Below are 22,534 nucleotides of genomic sequence, written 5' to 3' on the forward strand. Positions count from 1 at the left end.
CTGTACAGCACCATGTCACCTCTGTAATAAGTATCAGATGTTGCATCCCACAATTCCTTTTCTGTTGAGCTCCATATGAATTTTGTATTTGAAAATAGTAAGAAAAAAATAAATCGATGTGTTTACCTAGAGAAGAAAGTTGTGCAGCACAATAACTACATACATAAAGTTCACGCAGAGCCATATTAAGGGTTGATAGTACTCTATTACAAGAACAGTATTTAAGAATAGAAAATATAATCAGACAATGGAAAGATATCACATATATGATGTAAATAGACACTAATAATAACCACCATTGGAACTAATGCATCATTGGACTATTCAACATATTATACAAAAATCTCAAGATATTTAATAGAGTAAATATTGTAAATAAAGTCAATTTGTATAAGATAAACTCAAAATAAAACACACAGGAATGCAGCTTCTCCAAGTGAAGAACATACATGATAAAAAGAATGGAATAGTTCAATGACTCAAGGTGTGAGTGACCGGCTTCTCCTGGCCCGGAACAAGCATTAATAGTGCACTTATAGAGAGGAAAGGAACAGGAAAAAGTCATCATCTAAAAATCCATAAAAGGCACATCATTGCAAGTTAAGGCCTGTACGGTTGTATACAAAACATTCCCATCACCCTGACACGTCTTCATCTGGCAGCACAGGCACATATATTTGGTTCTTCAAAGTCCCAAAAAAATATAGTGGAACAGAAGAGCTGTTCTATGGAGTGATACTGGAGAGCAATTTGGAGCCTTAAGGCCCAGGGGATCCCTCCTCCACCCCCATTACAAGTTATCTGTAATGATGGAATTATTAGTGTTTCTTTATAGAATGTAAGCTCGTTCAATAGCACTTCCTGTAGGGAACTCTTACATAAATGGTAAAATACATTCTAGGACAATAACAACATACATTGTTCCCAAGTTCCATAAATAGGATTACTTTTATTGTATAAAACAAAAGAAAACTAGATTTAAAGAAAAAAACTTCAGTTTTGCCGTGAGTATTGGGCGATCCTCCACCCGGGTCCCCCTTCTTCAACGACTTGAGGGTGCGCATATCTCAATAGCATTCTCTTATAAATGGTGCAATGCGGAGGTGGCGGCACATGTTTGCCAGGAACATTCCTGTAGGGTCACTATGGAAAGAGAGGCTGTGACAGGCTTATTGACCCCCCCCTACTCATAAACCAAGTGTAGAAGAATTGGTGTGTGAGGGGAGGGTCGCTAAAATTTCAGGAAAAAAAACGAATGTTCTATTCTGGTGTCAATTATTACAATGGTTAAACTGAGCCCCTTAAATCACCAACCGGCTCCCACTAAACGCATAGTAAAGCGAGTTATGATAACCACACAGGCTGATTTTACAGCTCTATACAAAGATCAGGCAAGAATCAGACTGTGTAGTGTAATAAGAACTTCTGAAAACTGGAAGTGCTCAGTATCACACAACGATATCTGCTGACATACTTGGAAAATACTTTGCTCATTACATAGACTTTCGTTTCTGATGGAGAGTGGTGTTGAGTTGTCCAGGGTAAGAAAAAAAGGTCTGCCCCTTCCTCCTCCTCGAAACCGCACCAATAATTATTGCAGTGTATCCCTCTTCAAGTGAATGGGGCCAAGCTGCAATACCAGACACAGCCCATGAACAAGACTGGCGCTGTTTCTGGCACAAAAGTGAACTTTTTTTCTTATTGTAGATAACCCCTTTAAATTCTTAAGGCATCTACAGACAGGACAGACGGCCATCACGTATAAAGCGACTGTGCTAACAGGCCTGACATTCTTACCTCTATTATATTGCGCTAACATTTAATTATGTTGCCATAGCTTCTTCCCTGCATTGGCAATTTGGTGGAAGGAGGAGTCTTAAACACTCCCCACAGCCGGCACTAAAGCTTGTATTAGACACCAGCATAATCTAGTAGTGAAAGGGGAGTAGATTGGTGAGATCACTTACCCGGATCTGCCGTCACCACTCTGCAGTGGCAGGCTGGAATCGAAGCACTGCGTGACGAAGACCCAGTGTATGGCTGCAATTAATGGATTTTCATATGTGGAACTTAATATTTCTGATCCATCTATAGTCCGTTAATAGAGAACTTCTGTTGATCAGTAGCTTGTCATGGCCCATAACAGATTTACAATAGGTTATAAATCTCCCAACGATATAAACAATCCTCCCCCTTAACTCATAGAAAAGGGAAGGAATGAATACCCCGCTGCACAGCCGGCGACACCGTTAGGGTTCAAGGGGGCAGGTGGATATGGGAGGTACAGGTGGTGTCAGCTAGACATATACGCAGTTCATTATCCTTCTTGTTACAGTATATACTATACAGATTTATAGATGAAGTTGATCTAACGTGCGGTTTTCATCTACACCACTGGGGCAAAATAATTAGACAAGAAAACAATTTGAGCAGCCTGAACTGTGATGCGATCAGCAATTCTTTTTAAAAACAACTTTTACATTAAAGTGACGTCTGAAGATGTTTAATAGATCGGAATATAAAAATCAGTAGATACCTGTACACATCATGAAACACCCACCTTAGAATTACTCCCCTAGACTGCCGTTCAAGCACGAACTGTACAAATCTGCTTTTCTCTTTTAGGCTCAGGTTGCACACAGACTCTCGGGGCTCTTTGTAGCAGACAAGTCTCACTTTGCAAAGATCATATGACGTGTTTAATTTTATTTATTTTTTACACCATGCAGATGTACGAAGCTAAATGCAACAGAATTCTGGCCCAATTTGCACCCAAACACGCCTTGCGCCAGATTTATTTTGTGTTTTAGATACTTTTTACTCCTAGAAAAAGGGTGTGGCTTAGTGAATAGGTGGCGTGGCTTAAAATGTGCACCAAAATTTGGACCCAAAATATTGGTCTAAAGTAAACAAATCAAGAGGTAACCTAAGGAAGAGAATTGTATATAACATGTTTAGCAAGAGGTGCCAAATTTCTTATACAGAGTACGCATCAGCTGCATTGTCTGGTTTTAAGATGTCTTAAGTTTAGGACCGTAATAGTAACTCTGCCCGGATGTATTTTTCATAGATAATGATGTTTTATTATGAGGCGGTCCTGTTACTCTATGGGGGTAGAATAAAAAGAAATCAATCATGACTGACAAATTACAAATAAAAATTCCATCAAGATATGTTGCAGTCCCATGTAAATTGTGAGGCTCAGCCTACTCCTATAGACTATCAAATGTCACGAGATAGAAGTCTGTATGTAGCCCTAGCTGAACAGTGCAAAAATACATTTCTATGTAATCCTATTGAAAGAGCCTGCCATCCGCATACAGAAAGTAACATAAAAGTGTTCTATAATAAAGTTACAGAATAGACATTTTTCACCATTAACCTGATAGAGTATTAAAAACTGACATCGGTCTGTGTATAGAAATCATTAATAGAATTCTTTAACCCCTGCCCCTTTCATCAAATTAAATGCATTGGTCATGATCGGAGATTGCCTTCTTGTTTTCTGGATAAGTTACTGCTCTTCCAGCCAGGAAGGAGCATCCACTCCCGGGGTTTTCAATTTAACATGGAATTGCTTCAATGTTTGTTCAAGCTGCTTTTGGTTCCCGGCAAAGTAGGCAGCAATTGCGTTGTGGAACAAGACGAGCTGATTATGAAGAACTTTAACCTGGACGTGAAGGGGAGAGAAAAAAATGTGCATTGGAATAAGGATTAGATAAATAGCCATTTTTATAGTGTTCTATAAGAAGTTGGCACAACAGAGTAAAAAGAAATTCACCCTGAACAAATCCCAGTGCGTACAATTGTCAAACTGGTAAAAAAATCTATTTAGCAGTTTCTCGGTTCTACTATATCCGTCTCTAAAAATGGCGAAACAGACTGCAAAGATGTGGTCGTCCAGCGTTTACATTCCGCTGGATGCAAATACCACTTAGTCATTCAGGGATCTGTCCCCTACACCTGGATTGTGCTACAACAAAGGTCTCCCATTCAGGTGTCTGGGAAAGCTGGGAGAAAACCCCCACAGGATATTTAATGTCAACCATATAGGTGGTCAGCCAGCTTTCCCAGAAACAAATACGGTTATAAAATGTCGGAATAGAATTTTTTCCATTTAATCAGAAGAGGACAATTCAAGGACTTGTATTTGCTGCTGATTCTCGATTGTGGGGAGCAACTGAATGGATAACATGATATAAACTGTGCTTGCTTCCACATATAATGACAAGTTAGACATATAATCATTGCGTTGGGCATATGCCCAATGTGTTCTTTTGGCATCCGACAGTCTGGTATATGTCAGCATACTTTTTATCTGCTGAATAGGAAGGTGTCTATATCTTTATAATGGTGGCCTAAGGGCCACATGTGTAACCGTATCACACAGTTGCAAAGGTTCATGGAATACATCTGGAGTATTTCTTGATGTGTACGTCAAATAGATGCCTCAAACGCAACGTGTATATAGCCCAATATGTCTATTTGCGGCACTGGAAAAAAAAAAATCCAGAGCAGCTATGGTACAGTGAATAATTTACCACCGGCATACATAATAGATTCCTATGATTTCTAAGTGATTTGTACAAATATACTTCAGTGGCTTTACAAACAGGAGTTAAGAATTATTCATGGAGAAGGATATTTTAAGTTTTTAAATGCTTTGATTATTATAAATATTTTACACTTGGTAGACTCAGCAGGGCCCCTTCACCGGACACCCTATACTTGGTATACTCAGCAGAGCCCCTTCACCGGACACCCTATACTTGGTATACTCAGCAGAGCCCCTTCACCGGACACCCTATACTTGGTATACTCAGCAGAGCCCCTTCACCGGACACCCTATACTTGGTATACTCAGCAGAGCCCCTTCACCGGACACCCTATACTTGGTACACTGGACACCCTATACTTTATATACTCAGCAGAGCCCCTTCACCGGACACCCTATACTTGGTATACTCAGCAGAGCCCCTTCGCCGGACACCCTATACTTGGTATACTCAGCAGAGCCCCTTCACCGGACACCCTATACTTGGTACACTGGACACCCTATACTTTGTATACTCAGCAGAGCCCCTTCACCGGACACCCTATACTTGGTATACTCAGCAGAGCCCCTTCACTGGACACCCTATACTTGGTATACTCAGCAGAGCCCCTTCACTGGACACCCTATACTTGGTATACTTGGCAGAGCCCCTTCACCGGACACTCTGTACTTGGTATACTTAGCAGAGCCGCTTCACAGGACACCCTACACTTGCTATACTTCGCAAAGCCCCTTCTTTATATTGGTCCTACACTGGACATGCTTCCCTCCACAGAGCCCCATAACCACACCCCCTTTCACTTTCTACACTTAGCAGAGCCCCTTAACTAGACACCCTTCATTTACTATACTTTGCAGACTGTACCAGCTTCCACTTGCTATGCTTTACAGAGACTATTCACCGGAATCCTCACTTGCTGTACTTAGTAGGGTCTTAGTCATCACTGGTAGATTGGAATGTTCTGCCAATCATTTTAGGAGGAGTTCACAAGTATAAGCCACGAAATGGACTAAAACGTGCCAACATGCGGTTTTACTGCAGATTGATACAATTTTCAAATGGATTGTTAATGGCCTTGCATTTTTGTGTGAACTCATCCTAAAGGATTCCCAAGTCTCTCCAATGCAGGATCAATGTAAATGAAAGCCACTTGCACATATATCATATCAGTACGTGTTTATATTATGCGTCGTATGTTGACAAACACCCTAGTAAAAATTGGAAACGATTGAGCAGAAAAGCAGACGGCCAAATAAATAAATTCCCATCCGTCTACAAGTGGATAAAAATAAATCTTTTCTTGAGGAACAAGAAACCTTCTCAATAACGTACAGTGGGATTAAAAGCTTTCTTCTGCACAGAATAAGTTGAAGCTCTTTGTCTCCCATTAGAGAATTTTCTCTGAGGTCCAAATATAATTTGTAATAAGTTTATATAATCAGCTTTTCGCAAATGGAGAAGACAAACAACACTTTCCCAGAATTTAATTAGACTGCTTAAGGCAACCATGTTTAACGGCTAAGCTGCTCAGAAAGTTCACTGCGCCCTCAAACAGCAAAGTTCCCCTGAACGAAGAGCCATCAAGAAGCAGAAGAATGCTTTGTTCTGTCCCGATATGTGCCTAGTCCTTTGTAAGACCCGAGCAGCATGATGTCACCTCCTCACTACCAGCTATTTAAAAAGTCCGTTCCTTGATATGCTGGCAATGGGGGGGGAATCAAAACATTTCATCCTGAGGAAAATCACTTTTTCCCTGCTCTTTTATGAAAACATTCCCACAGAAAAGGAGAAATAAGCGAGGACACAATAGGGAGGTTTCTGCATTTGGCCTCTTCCGGCGGGGCACAGGCCACTTTGACTTGCATCTTACTGAGGACATTAAATAAATGTCTAAAGTAGGAAAACCCTTCATTAACATGTTACATGTGGATTTTGCTGCAGAATCCCTTCTAATCTACTGTGAACAACGGCAACAAAATAAGAACACCGCAGATTTGAAGATCCGCAGCATGCTCTGAATTCCGTGCAAAAAAAAAATGTTTTGCAGCATGTGGGTGAGAGATCAAATCTTATCCACATAGCTGGTACTGTGATCGTATTTCCCTCCCTTGTGGACCCGGCCTAAGGTTTCATACAAGGCAATTTTATAAAAACAGCAGGCTCTAAAATCAACCAAATAAAATAATGGCGAGAAGCTGAATAATCACTTGTATCTAGTCTGTAAGTAAATACAACACGTAAGTGTGAAGGTTGCTAGGAATCTCTGCAGACACCATGTGAAATGTAGTCATAAATGACAGCATGGCAGAGTCCTGGGGGGCACAGTGACCTGTAGATGCACGGCTCGAAGCGTCACAATCACTTTCCACAAGATATAAATGAGTTACCTTCCCCTACATATTATCAAACAAGCTAAATAGCTTCCGGTAAGACTCTGATCAATGTTATAAAGGTTGGTATTATTTGCGCACGGTATAGTTGTATTCACTTAGGCATTGTGTGGCACGGCTACTTAGAATACTGTTAAGTATGTTATTTAGTGGGGATGGCACTATATAGTAATATTATTTAAGCAACAGTATAAGTGTTATTTGGCCAACATATGGCTATGCATGGTACTTATAATTAGGAATTGTTTGGTATGGTTATTTGTACACGGTGTGACAAAACACTATATGGAAAAGAGTGCCAACAGAAGGTACTACACAGGGCAACATTCAACAAAAGGCCGTCCCTGCCCGTACATGGTGTGACCCTAAGCTTCCACAAGCAGCAGCTTATTCCCCCCACCCAATTTAAATAAATATAGATAAAAACCACAGTCGTGTGCATGAGGCCTTACACTGGGCAATTATTTTCCTGACTGTTTGTGGTTTCTCTGAATTTTTTGTGTAAATGGACCTTTGTGTAAATGGCCCTTTAGTAGGAGGGCTTCACTAGAATGTCATCAGTTTCAGCACAACCTTAATGACAACTTCTAAAGGGTTAAGGAGAAATGCCCATGACCACTCTGCAGTACTAACGGTTATAGAGTAACAGCCGTCCATATATAAATGAGGCTGTGTCTATAACAACTAATTCATAAAACAGCAACAGCTCCAATACACAGGTAGGTAAAAATGGGGACCAGCTCCTTTCCTGTTCTCATCGGATCCAAGTTGTGTTCTTGTTCCTGCAGGTCAGGCCGGGAATGCACTGATCTCCAGACGTAGACACATGTTGTAGGTGAACAAGTATTGTGTGTGCATTCCAATGAAGACATCAAAAACCCAGCAGCCGGTTTTCCTTATTACAGAGCAATACATATTTTATTTTAAAAGGAGCGTGCCCCCAGATCTGCCATACAAATAGCTCCAAACTGATTCCATGCCTCGTAGGGCTTTGCAAATCATTATGTTAACAAAGTCCTTCACCCAGTGGAAAACTATTAATTTTGAACATCGACATTTGCAATTAAGTTGTGTCAAATTCTACTGAAATCAGATACACTACAAGTTCTCACAAGATATCATTTGTCTGCAGATCTATGACTAATGGTTGAGAGGTCTTCCTCTCTTTTTACCCAGGTGTTATTACTTTGTGCAGTACAGCTGAACATGACTGGATCATTCACCACCGATGTGTCACATGGATTGAACCTTTGTCTTTGAAGATGAGATTTTCAAAGAAAAGTCTGTTTTGGATGGTTTAACGCCATATATACAACCCATATCTTCCCCACAGCAGACTCATTAAATCTGAGAACTAGCATGTCAGGAATACAGAAGGCAGCAAGAGTTACAGATTTCATCTAGAAGAAGTTTCTAGAGGTTACCTTCTTCGTCTCTGTAAAACTTGATGCCAAAAGAAATCCTGGATTACATATTTATTCATAAATAACAAAACCACAAACTCAGACTTAGGCCACTTTCAGATGTCCGTATTCTGCATCAGTATTTGTCAGCCAAAACTAGGAGTGGGACATAAACAAGACAAGTATAATGGAAAGATTTGCACTTGTTCTACGTTTTGAACCCACTCTGGGTTTTGGCTTAAAGGGAAGGTGTCACGAATTATTATTTTTTTTTTATCATATTGCTTTTAGTATGATAAAAATATAAAATTAATTTATTTGTGTTCGTGTGTTCTACTTTTGACTTTTTTTTAATTTTTACTTCTCTATGGAGGCTGCCATTTTTTTTATCATCTCTGTATGTGTCGATTAACGACACATACAGAGATGGAATACGGCACATACATCCCCATAGAGAATGCGATGGAATACGGCACATACATCCCCATAGAGAATGCGAATGGGAGCCGTTCCATTCACTGCAGCGCCGTTCCCATACAGACCAAAACGAAGCTCGTTAGCAGAGCGAAATCCAGCGCCATTTCTATGTGGACCGGAAGCTGTTGCCGGACAGTCAGATGACGACTTCCGGCCGCGGCTTACAGCCATATGATCAAGGAAGCGAAGGCGCAAGGAATAGGAGCGGAGGCAGGAGCAGGTAAGTAATGTTTGTGTATGTGATGTGTGTATTATGTTCAGGTATGTTTGTGTTATACTGTCTGCTGAGCACTGTATCTAATCCTCCTACACTGTGCATTCGCTCAGAAAATGGCGGCACACAGTTTAGGAGGTTTGAAGATTCAAACCCCTCCTTCTCCTGCCACTAGCCAGAATAAGGGAGGGGGGATTGTGTGAGGACACTAGAGCGTGTGTGTCTACCCCAAATTTGCAGCATAAAGCAATGAGGTTGCTTTACCACATTGACCATGCTGCAATTTTGGGAACTGCTCCCTCTAGTGACCAGCACATGGAAAGGTTATAAATTAGAATCTAATTTATAATATTTCCTGATTTGTGAAAAAATTAAAATAAATGTGTAATCACTTAAATAATAATAGTTTAAAAAAGAAAATAAAAAACTTTCTAGCGACACATTCCCTTTAAAAATACTAATGTAAAATACTGACCAAAATACTGCCGAGTGAAAGTGGCCAGAGGCTCTGTTCACATTCGTGCTCAGGGGGTTCTGTGAAGCTTAAAGGGGTTTTCAGAGTTCTTAAAAAAATTGGAAAGGGGTAGGAGGGATGTGAAAAAAATAAAAAGAGCCGTTGCTCAATTCACAGATCCCTGTCGTTCCAGCGCCGCAACTTCCGTTCCTCCCTGCCGCTGTGTATTGACATAGCCGCAGCGATGATGTGCTTGTATACCCACATGATCGCTGTAGCCAATCACAGGTCTCAGTGGGTATACGGCACAAGATCGCTGTTGTCAGTGGTTTGCTGTAGCTATCCCGTGAGTATACGGGCACGTCCTCGCTGCAGCTATGTCAATACGCAGCAGCGGGGAGGAAAGAAGCGACGGCGCTGACACGATATGGATCTGTGGGGTGAGTAATGTCTATTTTTTTTGCATCCCTCCTGCATTGGCCATTTTTTTAAAAATAACTTGGAGAACCCCTTTAACCCCTTAAGGACACAGCCTGTTTTCACCTAATGGACCAGGCCATTTTTTTCAAATCTGACACGTGTCAGTTTGTGACAATAACTTTGGAATGCTTTTGTTTTTTTCATGCGATTCTGAGATTGTTTTCGTGTGACACATTGTACTTTATGTTAGTGTTAAAATTTGGTCGATAAATTCAGTGTTTATTTGTGAAAAATACCAAAATGTAGAGAACATTTGCAAAAATTAGCATTTTTCTAAATTTGGCTTTTGGAGCTCAAATTTAGCTGGAGTGGTTTTCAGTAGCATGTCGCATTTGCTAAGCCCCTGAGGGGTCAAATCAGTGGAAACCACCCAAAAGTGACCCCACTTGGGAAACTACACCCCTGAAGGAATTTATCGAGGGGTATAGTGAGCATTTTGACCCCACAGGTTTTGTTTGCTGAATTAAGTGGAATTAGACCGTGAAAATGAAAATCTACGTTTTTTCTAATAAAATGTAGTTTTAGCTCAGATTTTTCCATTTTTACAATAAATAATGGAGAAAAAAAAGTGTCCCAGCATTTGTAAAGCAAATGCTTCTGAGCATGGCAATACCCCATATGTGGTGATAAACTGCTGTTTGGACCCACGGCAGGGCTTAGAAGGGAAGGAGCACCATTTGACTTCTGAGCTCAAATTTAGCTGGAATGGTTTTCGGGTGCCATGTCGCATTTGAAAGCTTCCTGAGGGGACAAAACAGTGCAAAACACCAAAAAGTGACCCCATTTGGGAAACTACACCACTGAAGGAATTTATCGAGGGGTATAGTGCGCATTTTGACCGCACAGTTTTTTTTCCTGAATTTAGTGGAATTCTGCTGTGAAAATAAGGCCTCATTTACACGAGCGTGTGCGTTTTGCGCGCGCAAAAAACGCTGCGTTTTGCGCGCGCAAAAGGCACTTGGCAGCTCCGTGTGTCATCCGTGTATGATGCGCGGCTGCGTGATTTTCGCGCAGCCGCCATCATAGAGATGAGGCTAGTCGACGCCCGTCACTGTCCAAGGTGCTGAAAGAGCTAACTGATCGGCAGTAACTCTTTCAGCACCCTCGACAGTGAATGCCGAACACAATATACACCAACCTGTGAATAAAAAAAGACTTTCATACTTACCAAGAACTTCCTGCTTCCCCCAGTCCGGGCTCCCGGCCGTTGCCTTGGTGACGCGTCCCACTCTTGTCATCCGGCCCCACCTCCCAGGATGACGCCGCAGTCCATGAGACCGCTGCAGCCTGTGATTGGCTGCAGCCTGTGCTTGGCCTGTGATTGGCTGCAGCTGTCACTTGGACTTAACTGTCATCCCGGGAGGTCGGACCGGAGTTATCGGTAAGTCAGAACTTCTTTTTTTTTAAACAGGTTCATGGATTTTCGGAGCGGAAGTCACTGTCCATGGTGCTGAACCAGTTTAACGCTTTCAGCACCGTGGACAGTGACTGTCTCCTGACGTCGCGTACCCGAACATTTTTTACCGGTTTCGGTCAAAACGAGTTTGGCCGAACCCGGTGAAGTTCGGGGCGCTCATCTCGAATTTGACACTCCGTTTGGATGTTTGTAAACAGAAAAGCACGTGGTGCTTTTCTGTTTACATTCAGGAGTTTGACAGCTCTTGCGCGAATCACGCAGTTCGCACGGAAGTGCTTCCGTGCGGCATGCGTGGTTTTCACGCACCCATTGACTTCAATGGGTGCGTGAGTGCGCGAAAAACGCACGATTATAGAACATGTCGTGAGTTTTTTTCTGCGCACACGCGCTGAGCGCAATTCACGCATCGTCTAAACTGCCCCATTGACTAATATAGGTGCGTACGACATGCGTGCAAAGCACGCGCATCGCACGCGCGTCGCACGCGCGTATAATACGTTCGTGTAAATGAGGCCTAAAAATTACTTTTCTTCTGATAAAATGTGGAAATTTTCAATTTATACAAGGAATAAAGGAGAAAAGGCACCCCAACCTTTGAAAAGCAATTTCTCCCGATTATGGCAATACCCCATATGTGGTAATAAACTGCTGTTTGGACACAAGGCAGGGCTCAGAAAGGGAGGAGCGCTAGTAGGCATGCAGATTTTAGCTGGCTTGGTTTTTGGGAGCCATGGAGTATTTTCAAAACCCTATAAAAAAGTACCAGAGTACAGTGGTAGCCCCCAAGAAGTGACCCCATTTTAGAAACTACACCCCTCAAGGCATTTATCATTTGCCTGGACATATGACAGGGCTTGGAAAAAAGAACCGAGGTATAGCGCTGTTACCATCAACAAGGGACCATATATGGTCCCTTGTTGATGGTAGCAGCGTTATACCTTGGTTCCTTTTTACATATACCTGATCTTCTACTATAGTGGTTCGCCCTCCCAGTGGACCGGCTTTAGAACCTAGCTGCAGCTCCATCATATCTACCAATCCTGTCTAAACCAGAGTTGTGCCTGCTGTTGCACAACTCTAATAGGTGGATGTGATGTTATCACCTTATTTTCATCCTTTTGTTCCTTTATAGTTTGTGACCTGCACCATGTGGCACCGTGTTTTTTTGTCCTCTAGATATGACAGGGCTTAGAAGTGAAGAGCACCATGCGCATTTGAGGTCTATTTTGGTGATTTTCACACCATTGGCCTACAATTGCAGGGCTCTGAGGAAAATAGTAAAACAAACCGCCAAGTAGTGACCCCTATTTAGGAAACAACACCCCTTAAGGCATTTTAAGGGGTGTGGTGAGCATTTTGACGGCACAGGTGTTTTTTCATGAGAAATTAATGCGCAACAGATGGTGCAAAGTGAAACTTCAAATTTTCCGCTGATATGACATTTTAGTGCACAATATGTTGCATCCAGTTTGTGCTACTGAAGACAAATACTTCATAAAATTTTAAGTGGGTTCTCCAGTGTATGGCGATACCATATACCTAGACGTAAACTGCTGTTTGGGTACGATGTAGGGTTCAGAAGGGACGGAGCGCCATTTGGCTTTCAGCGTGCAGATTTTGCTTGGTGGTTGTTCTGTTTGGGGTATTGCTGAAATTTCCGTTTATAATGTGGAGGCATATGTAATCTGTGAGGCGTACATCAGGGTATAATAAGAGTATAATAATGGGGTAAATAAATAATAATCCGCAGATATGTGGCCGGTGTCGCACCGATAAATGTTGCCCAATCTTATCTACTTTTTGGAACACTCTGCACCTTTTGTGTCGCTATATTCTAAAAGCCAGAACTTTTTTCTTTTTTCTTCACCAGAGCTGTGTGAGGATTTATTTGTTGCAGGACAATCTGTTGTTTTCATTGGTACCATTTTGGGGTACATGCGATTTTTTGTTCACTTTTTATAAAAAAATTTGGCAAGCAAGGTGACCAAAAAACAGCAATTCTGACAATGTTTTTTATTCTTTTTTTTTTTTTACGGCGGTCACCGTGGGCTATAAATTACAACTTTACTTTACTCAGCGGGTCGATACGATTACAGCAATACCAAATGTATATATTTTTTTGACGTTTTTCAGTGTTTGTGCAATCATTTTTTTAAAAAATTTTATTTATTTTTTGTGTCACCATATTCTGAGCGCCATTACTTTTTTATTTCTCAGTCAAAAAAGCTGAGTAAGGGCTTGTTTTTTGCGGGACTGGTTGTAGTCTTTATTGCTATCGTTTTGGCAAACTTTTTGATCACTTTTTTTTCCATGTTTTGGGAGGGGTGGTGATAAAAAAAAAAAAAGATTCTGGCGTTGTTTTTTATTTTTATTTTTTGCAGTGTTCACCGTGCAGGAAAAACAACAACATTACAGTTTTAGGCTAAGTTCACACTTTGTTTTTTGACGAGTTTCTTGACGCGGAAACCGCGCCGCAAAACTCGTTAAAAACGGCTCGAAAATGCCTCCCATTGATTTTAATGGGAGGCGGAGGCGTCTTTTTCCCGCGAGCGGTAAAACCGTCTCGCGGGAGAAAGAAGGGATATGCCCTATCTTCGGGCGTTTACGCCTCTGACCTCCCATTGACATCAATGGGAGGCAGAGAAAGCGTATTTCGCAGCGTTTTATGCCAGTGGCGCTCACGTGCACGGAGAGGAAAATCTGCCTCAAACTTCCAAACGGAATTTTGAGGCAGAAATTCCGCCTGCGATACCAAATTTGTGTACTTTTTTTCACGTGTTAATTTTTTTCCTATATTAAAACACTTATAGGAAAAAATACAGTGTTTGTTTTTATTAACTTGAAACTTTTATTTTTACACTTTTATTCACCTTTTTTTTTAGTCCCACTAGGGGACTTAAGGGCCTGCACTTCTGATCTTCACACTAATGCATTGCACTACCCACGTTGTGCAATGCATTAGAGCGGTCAGTCATTCACTGACAGCAAGCCTATTAGGTCCCCACTCTGGGCGGGGGCCTAATAAGCTATCGTACGTGGCAGACCAGGAGGCCATTTTTAGGCCTCCGGTTGCCGTAGTAACGATCGGCAGCTCCACGATCACATTGTGTCGATGTCGATCACTACAAACCACTAAGATGACGCGATCGCTTTTGATCGCGGCATCTAAGGGGTTAATGGCAGGGATCGAAGATGGCGCAGGCTCCGTCATCAGCCGTCGGTGTCAGTTGTATATTACAGCTGACACCGTGCTGTAACGAAAGGCCATTGGTAGGCCTCCGATCTGCCAGAACAGCCATCGGAACCCAGCGATTTGTATTGCAGGGTTCCGATCTGCTAGGAAACACCACAGATGCAGCTCTTGCTTTTAAGGGGGGTTTCTAAGGGGTTAATCGCCCGGATCGGAGTCTAGCTCCGGCCCTGGCCATGCAGCAGGGTGTCAGGTGTAACATACACCTGACACCCGCTGGCGATGGTGCGGGCTCACCAACACAGCGTATCAGTACGTTGTGTTGCATTAATTCCTTAACAATGGACGTCGTTAAGGGGTTAACAGTTTGCAACTCTCTTCTTGCCGTCAAAAATACCAAAAGTCGAACAGACCCCATTATAGTCAATGGGGCCATCAGTGTGAGTTTGGATCAATTTGAAAACGAGAAGGCATGCCGCTAGTGTGAAGAGAGACAAATGTCATTTTAATTATACATTGAGTTTACAGAATACATGGTATTATATGAAAGGTGGGCTTTGACACAATTCACATCTTTACACTGATCTACAGGTTATGCCCTATTATCCGTATATTTAGGACAAGAGAGTAAAGTCATTAAAAATGTCGAAGTCTGACTATCCCTTCAAGATCTCATGGGGGTACGGAATCCCGGGGGACTCAATCTGATTCAGAGCAGATAGGGACCAATATAGTGAAATGGAAAAATAATTTAGAGGTTACCATTACTGATGAAGTGGTTAAAAGTAGATAACTAAATGGGTTAGAAAAGATCAAATCAGAAATGGAGGAAGACTTTATGCTATAAAACCATGATTATATTGCATATAATATGCTGGATAGTTAATATTCAGGACTATAAATAGGAATGCCCTAAATGCAAATCTAATGCATTGTTATGGGACATGTAATAAGCTTGATTCATTTTGGATTAACATACAAGAAGAGCTAATGACTGAGATGGGGATGCCTAAATATAAGTTGTTCCCTGGCTTTATCTATACCACTATGAAAAGAATTAGGGGGGCGGTGGCAAGTCTAAGAGAGTAGGAAGGATATAGCATCTTGTCCGTCTGGCTGGTATTGTTGGTAGCAGAAAGACAATATTCTAAAATAACTAATTTAGTTGAATTTTCTAACAAGTGAAAAATCTTTAAAAACAGAACACTAAACCTAGGAATGAATGATAAAAGTAAACAGAATATATATTTTCCCTACTGTTTATCAGTCTGCAGGATACTCTACATGTTCCTGAAACAAATGTAGAAATCCTGCAGAGAACAAAGGTGGTAGTCTAAATGAATCAACCATCACAACATCCTCTGGCAGAGTGTTCCATATTCTCACTGCTCTTACAGTAAAGAATCCTTGTCTATGATGATGCCGAAATCTTCTTTCCTGTAGGTGTAGAGGATGCCCTTTTGTCATGGTTACAGGCTTAGGTGTTAAAAGTTCTCTTTACTGTCCATTCTCTGTACATTGTATTTAAATTGCTCCTAAACCGTCTTTTTTCAAAACTGAATAACCCCAAATTTTAAAACCTGTCTTGGTAACTTCTTTATATATTTCTCAATTGTAATATGAGACAAATGGGGTCAAAGGAAAGGAGGAGATGAAGGAAGTGCTGGGATTTATTTATTTATGTTTAATGTTTCTTTATTCTCTTCTTTTGTCATCCACTATAATATTTATATTAACAAATCTGACGTATAGAAACTAGCACAAATTGTTTACTGCATCTGTAATGGCAAGAAAAAAAATACCTGTGTGACATTGTGACAGTGACTAGTTAACGTCCCGCTAATGCCTTTTCCATTTCCTACCACATTATTGTGCTTTTCTTACCTTGTTCTCCTCTAGGAATTTCAGTTTGACAGAGACATCATTTCTCATCTTGTCATACTTTTCCTTGTGAATCTGAAACATCTGCTGAGATTGCTCAATCTTCGGCATTGTCGTGGCATCCCGTGGTCCTAGATTCAGCTCCTCCAAATCTGTACGGTAGGCATCATACTCAATTCTGTAATGAATCCACCACCACAACATTCATTAGTGCTGAATATAATACACATAATATATATAATACACCACAAACATCATGACTCTTCAGCACAATTCTATGAGTACAAGTTACAGTAACCGCTTCAATTAGAAATGATTTCAGGGCAATTTCTAGATGCGAATGATGAGCCAAATTAAATAAACATGAAATGCATAACGATAATAAATATGCCATCTGTCTCAATGTATGAGGCATGGTTAATTTTGAAAGTATCTAAGATTCTAATAACTATTGAAAAAGGTGCCGTGTATTATAAAGTTACAGGAGGAGATATATTTAGGCCTCATGCACACGACCGTATTTTTGTCCACCCGTAAATACGGGTCCTTGGTCACACGTATTCGACCCGTATTGCACCAGTATTGCACGGACCCTTGCCCGTAAATACGGGTCCGGTGTCACCAGTATTCTACCCGTATTTACGGGCACGTTTTCGCTGCAAAATTGCACTGCAGTAATCGGCAGCCCTTCTCTCTATTAGTGCAGGATAGAGAGAAGGGACAGCCCTTTCCGCAGTAAAAGTAAAATAAATTTATACTTACCCGGCTGTTGTCTTGGTGACGCATCCCTCTCGACATCCAGGCCGACCTCCCTGGATGACGCGGCAGTCCATGTGACCGCTGCAGCCAGTGATGGGCCTGTGATTGGCTGCAGCGGTCACATGGGATGAAACATCATCCCGGGAGGCCGGACTGGAGGAAGTAGAAGAAGAGTTCTGGGTAAGTTAACATTTAATACTATTAACTCCGGCGGTAGTCACTGTCCTGGGTGCTGAGAGTTACTGCCGATCAGTTAACGGTTTCAGCACCCTGGACAGTGACTATCCAGACGTCGCCTAGCAACGCTCCCGTAATTACGGGTGCCCACACGTAGCCACCCATAATTACGGGAGCCCCATTGACTTCTATGGGTCTGCCCGTGCCGTTATTACGGCCTGAAATAGGACATGTTCTATATTTTTCAACGGCACAGGCACCTTCCCATAAGCATACGGGAAGGTACCCGTGGCCAATAGAAGTCTATGGGCCCGTAATTACGGGCGTTTTTACGTTCGTGTGCATGAGGCCTAAAATGGTGTTTCATATGCCAGTCTTAATAAATAGTGTCCTGGATTAAGATGTGACGCATTTATAAACAGGTGAACGCCTCTTAATAAATGTGTTGCATCTTTTTCAACTTGCTGTGCGCCACAATCGTTGCGTAACAAACACAGTTGACGCAGCCGGTTTCCATCTCTCTTTGCCCCCACCCCTGATCGGACACAAAATAAAAAATGTCTCACCTCACCGTTCTACCTTTTCCCCCTGGATCCCCTCATCTTCTCACAGCAGGCCGCATCGCATACAAGGTACTGATGCTGAGCAGCGCAGAGAGAGTTATATGCAACGCAGCACTCAACGTCCTGATTTCTGCCTTGCATCAGTACCTTGAATGCGCCGTGGCCTGCTGTGAGAGCCTGGGGGGGGGGGGGGATCCGGAGATGAGAAGCGGAGTGGTAAGTAAAAAAATTTTTTGTCTGATCTTGGGGAAAAGTTCGGGGCCCTCTACCTTGTTACGCTCCACAAAGCGATATCTACGCAAGCTAGGAGCAGACGTCGATTTTAGCTATAATTTACGCCGGTGTAATTATAATTAATTTGTTGAACCGAGGGCAGCTTTGCCCATTTCCTAGAAGCCTCATCCACTTTTCCGAAATTGGGGTGAACGTTGTAAACAGCCCAAAAGTCGCAATTTTCCCTGCAAATTGCAACTTTTGTTCCTTTTGCAATTTTTCTACCTTCTAGCGCCGCGGCCTGATGTGGAAGCCTGAGGAGATCTGGGGGGGGGAGTAATTTTATTTTTCATTTATTTTAATAGCCTGCCTGTACACTGCACCCCTAGATTTTTGTAAATGATAAAAAATTAGTCGGGCCGCGGGTTTCTCTGCTCCTTTAACTAAGCCCCGCCTACTTTTTAGAAAAGTGCCGGGAGCGACGTAAAAACAGCCCAGAGCAAATTGCGACTTGTGTTATTTGCGACTTCTCTACGCCAGAAAACTGCTGTAGAAAAGTTAATATTTTATTCTCTGAATGAAAAAAAAACAAAAACTGCATCATCACAAGGACCCAGAATATCGTCATTAACCCCCCAATCACCAAGGATATTATTATCTGCCTAGAGATTAAGACCATCATTACTAACCTCCAAGAAAGCAGGGATTTTACAATTAAGGTAACTTTATAAAAATGTATGTGCACCTTTGCTATATAGGCATCTATAAACCTGGAGAATTGGGTGTTGGTGGTTGTAGTACTTTTATTTTCATGACCTGCTTTCTCTGACAAACCTGACTGTTGACCTGCACATTCATAGCAAAAAGCAGGGGAGTAATACATGACTGAAGGATAAGACGAAACACTGGGGGAGTTTTAACAAAACTGGTGCAAAGGAGATGTGGAATAGTTGCCCATAGTAACCATCTAACTGGCTTTCCTTTTCAAAAGAGCTTCTGAAAAATGAATTGGTTGCTATGGACAACTACTTTAGTTTCCCTTTGCTCTAATTTTAATTATTCTTCGCCACTGGGAGACTGTTTTCGTGTCTGCAACCACAGAGAAGCCGCTGCATCAACCTAGTGAATATACTGTAAGTCTGTCTATGACCAGGAGTATTATAAAAAACCGAAAACCAGACACTGATAGACCGAATACAAAGTGCGTGGTGAGTGGAACGTATACTTTAGTCTGAATAGCCTCCCTATCTGCACAGTATCTCTGGGATCCATTACATTTCCCCACCTGCACGACGGCTAACGGCAAAAACTTCAGAGCAGCCGATCCCCGGCTGCATTTGGTCTATGCCCAGGAAAGCTACATCACTGGAGATTCCCTGGGGTAGCTCCAGTGATGTAACTGTCCATATATTGGATAGCTACATCACTGGGGCTGCCCCAGGGAAGCTCCAGTCACGTCGTTTTGCCTGTCCCCTATGTTTCCCCCTCAAGATCTTGGCACTATATAAAGATTATTAAAGGGTGACAGTCGGCCCGCCGTACAGGTGGACTGCAGGCTTGGTTCCTGCTTGCACACGATGGCACTTTGAGGGGAAAGTATATGGGAAAGGACAACGGGAGGGAGGGTGCTGGACGTTAGTCTCCCCTCCCCCCTTCCAGATCTTAAAAGTAGCTGGAGTCCCCAGCTGATCATCTCTGCTTGGGGGAGCTACGTCGCTACCCCAAGCAAGCACCAGTGGCGTAGCTTTCCTGGACCGTGATAAGACGACTAGGATTCACGTTTTTTTACTGGATAGTGTAGCGTAGTCGACTTTGCTATTCTATTCAGAGGCATTCAATAAAAACGATTACCCAATGTATACCGGAAGATGGAGGCCAACAGTACATTCTCTTGGAATTGGTCGGTGTAACGGGAGACTATGGGTGCTTTTGACGTATTTGCTGGGAGCTTTTAGCTAGGACAGAATCTACTGTACAAGTGCCCTAAATTACATATGGAATCTTAAAACGGATCTGGAAGAAGGATTAAAAAGGTAAAGGAAGGAAATATAATTACTGTAATGTAAGGTAGACTAATAATATATGCTGGTTTCCGGTTTACACTGAAATTTGACGGTGATCCAATAAAACCAGAACATACCTCATTCAGAGGACATGCCCAGTCTTAACACTTCTATTAGAATTCACACCCAGCACAGACAGCACATAATTACGGAAGAGCTGACATCCATACAGTAGGAGCAAATTAAGCAATTTGATTCACAGTCAAGTTCTGGCGGATTCTAAAAATGGCAGCTGAATCATAAGCCTTTGAGCAAATGCTCTATTAATCTGAGCATATGTTCCACCTAGAGATGCTATTGATGCAAACGATCAACTAAATGTCCTACATACTAAAGTTATAAATAAAAGCTAACTACATATCTAAGAATAAGGGCCTGTTCACATCAGCATCACTCTTCCGTTCATGGTTACCGGGTTTTTTAGCGGAAACAATACCATAGTCTGCTACGCTATTGTTTCCGCTAAAAAAATGGAAACCTTACGGAATGGAGACAAACAAAAACCATTTGAAACTGAAGCATTACCATTGAAATCAATGGTAATGCAAACGGAAGCAATGGTTTAGGTTTGCCTTTCAGTTTATGGGTGCCTCCGACGGAAAGCTGCAACGGATCCCATGAACGGAAGGGTGACACTGATGTGAATAGACCCTAACTATCAAAAGGTAGAAGTTAACTACAAGCACCAGTTGGTATGAGGATAATCTAATCTTATTTTCATTAAATCTGTTAATGCATAGACCTACAAAATATCATTTTAGGTTATAAAAAAAAACCAAAAAAAAAAACCCTGCACTTGTTAAAATACATGAGGATTCAGTTTGATCTCCAGATTTTCTGCACAATGCATTGGTTTCCTGCAAAAGTATGTGTTGCCAATATGAATCTCACTTGAAGGGAAGTTATTTTTAGTTCAACAATTCTGCAAAGTGTGCACATTACCAGTGAAGCCAAGCAATACGGCAGTGGAGTAGAACACACCTTTTGCAACAATACACCACTGGATCTAGGTTTCATCAGGATTTAGAAAATTAGGTCCCAGTGGAAGAAAAAGTCCTGGTATAGATTTTGCCTGCTAGCAGAATACGTTGTGGGCACAACATAGCTCTGTCTTGGCATCAGGTAGTTATTAGGCTCGGATCATACTGGCGTTTTTGTCATTGAGTCACATATTATGGCAAATGGACATCACACGAGGGTGGGGAGAATCGAGACCCTTCTCTAGGAGCCCTTAGGGAGGCTCCTGGTCTGCCGGACTGGACCAGTCTATTATAAATCGACAGCCATTCATTTGAACGGCCATCCTGTAATGCTGCTTTTGGCCTGCAGCTGCCACTGTGGGGGAAATGACTGGCCACGACACGGTTTCCACCAGTAACAACAGCCAAAGGTCACAATAACGCCTCTACAGCTGTCATTGACTGAAAAAGCATTTTTGCTTTTTAAAATCAGCCTCATGCGTATTTATAAGCATGAGACTGACTACAGAAATGAACGAGAGCCACGCCACTGTACTATTGTTGAAATCCATCCAATTAAAATGCTTTTTACTTACAGCCGATTGTCATAGACTAAGTAGACCAGCAGCTGATTGACTGTTTGAGTGCAGCGGCCCAGGATGAGCAGCGCAGCCTTTCAGGTGCTCTCACTAGGATCACAATTGCAAATGCATTTTGAGGGCTCTGGGATGACCCGGAGAGCTGTGGCCTGGAGACCGGTGGGCTCAGCTTCCAGGTGGTACCTGGACTTCGTCAGGGAACCACTGAGCCTGGGATTTAGTTTATGCAGGGAACAACCACCCTTGCTTTTAAGGTACACAATAACTGCAGGTATAGCAGCACTTGTTAATGTAAGTTTATGTGCCAAGATACTGGTAGCAGGTGACGTTGTCTGAACAGTGTGAGGAACATGAATGTCCCTTATAAAGGGAGTCTGATGGTGTTCCTCGTTCCATAGGGTAAATATATATATTTACTGTATTGCATACATATATATTGTCCCTGCTGTTGCCCTGCAATATGCTACTGGTGCCTTTTTAAATTGTTTTTAGTATCGGTCAAATTTCTTTTTTGATGGCCCACAAAACTTCACATTGGAGCAGTAAGCTTGGGCAGAACAATCCCTATGCCTGGTCATGACATCGTGACTGGAGGAGTTCTGATGGCCGGAGTAGTCTTGATATCCTGTAACAACTTGGGCAGTGCAGTCCTATCATACCAGCTTAGCCAGGAGTTCATAACATCACATATACCTATATTATATGAAATTCAATTACTGAAAAGAATATACTCCACGGC

The 22,534-nt window shown here is 42.0% G+C and overlaps 1 protein-coding gene across 4 annotated transcripts in view; it reads right to left on the reverse strand.

Moving 5' to 3' along the window:
• Window positions 1–243: 243 nt before the first annotated feature.
• The window catches only part of ARFIP1 (ARF interacting protein 1), a 135,343-nt gene continuing 113,052 nt past the window's right edge, over window positions 244–22,534 (reverse strand). For 2 of the 4 annotated variants that reach the window (XM_075860345.1, XM_075860347.1), the window contains 2 exons: window positions 16,466–16,640; window positions 246–3,670 (listed from right to left, as the gene is read on the reverse strand). In XM_075860345.1, coding sequence (XP_075716460.1) covers window positions 3,515–3,670; window positions 16,466–16,640 — 331 coding nt within the window. In that variant the 3' untranslated portion in view covers window positions 246–3,514. Of the gene's footprint in view, window positions 3,671–16,465; window positions 16,641–22,534 lie in introns of all 4 variants that reach the window. The other 2 variants (XM_075860348.1, XM_075860346.1) reach the window with 2 other exon arrangements.

This window comes from Rhinoderma darwinii, chromosome 1 (genome assembly GCF_050947455.1).
Source record: "Rhinoderma darwinii isolate aRhiDar2 chromosome 1, aRhiDar2.hap1, whole genome shotgun sequence".
Classification (NCBI taxonomy): Eukaryota; Metazoa; Chordata; class Amphibia; order Anura; family Rhinodermatidae; genus Rhinoderma; species Rhinoderma darwinii.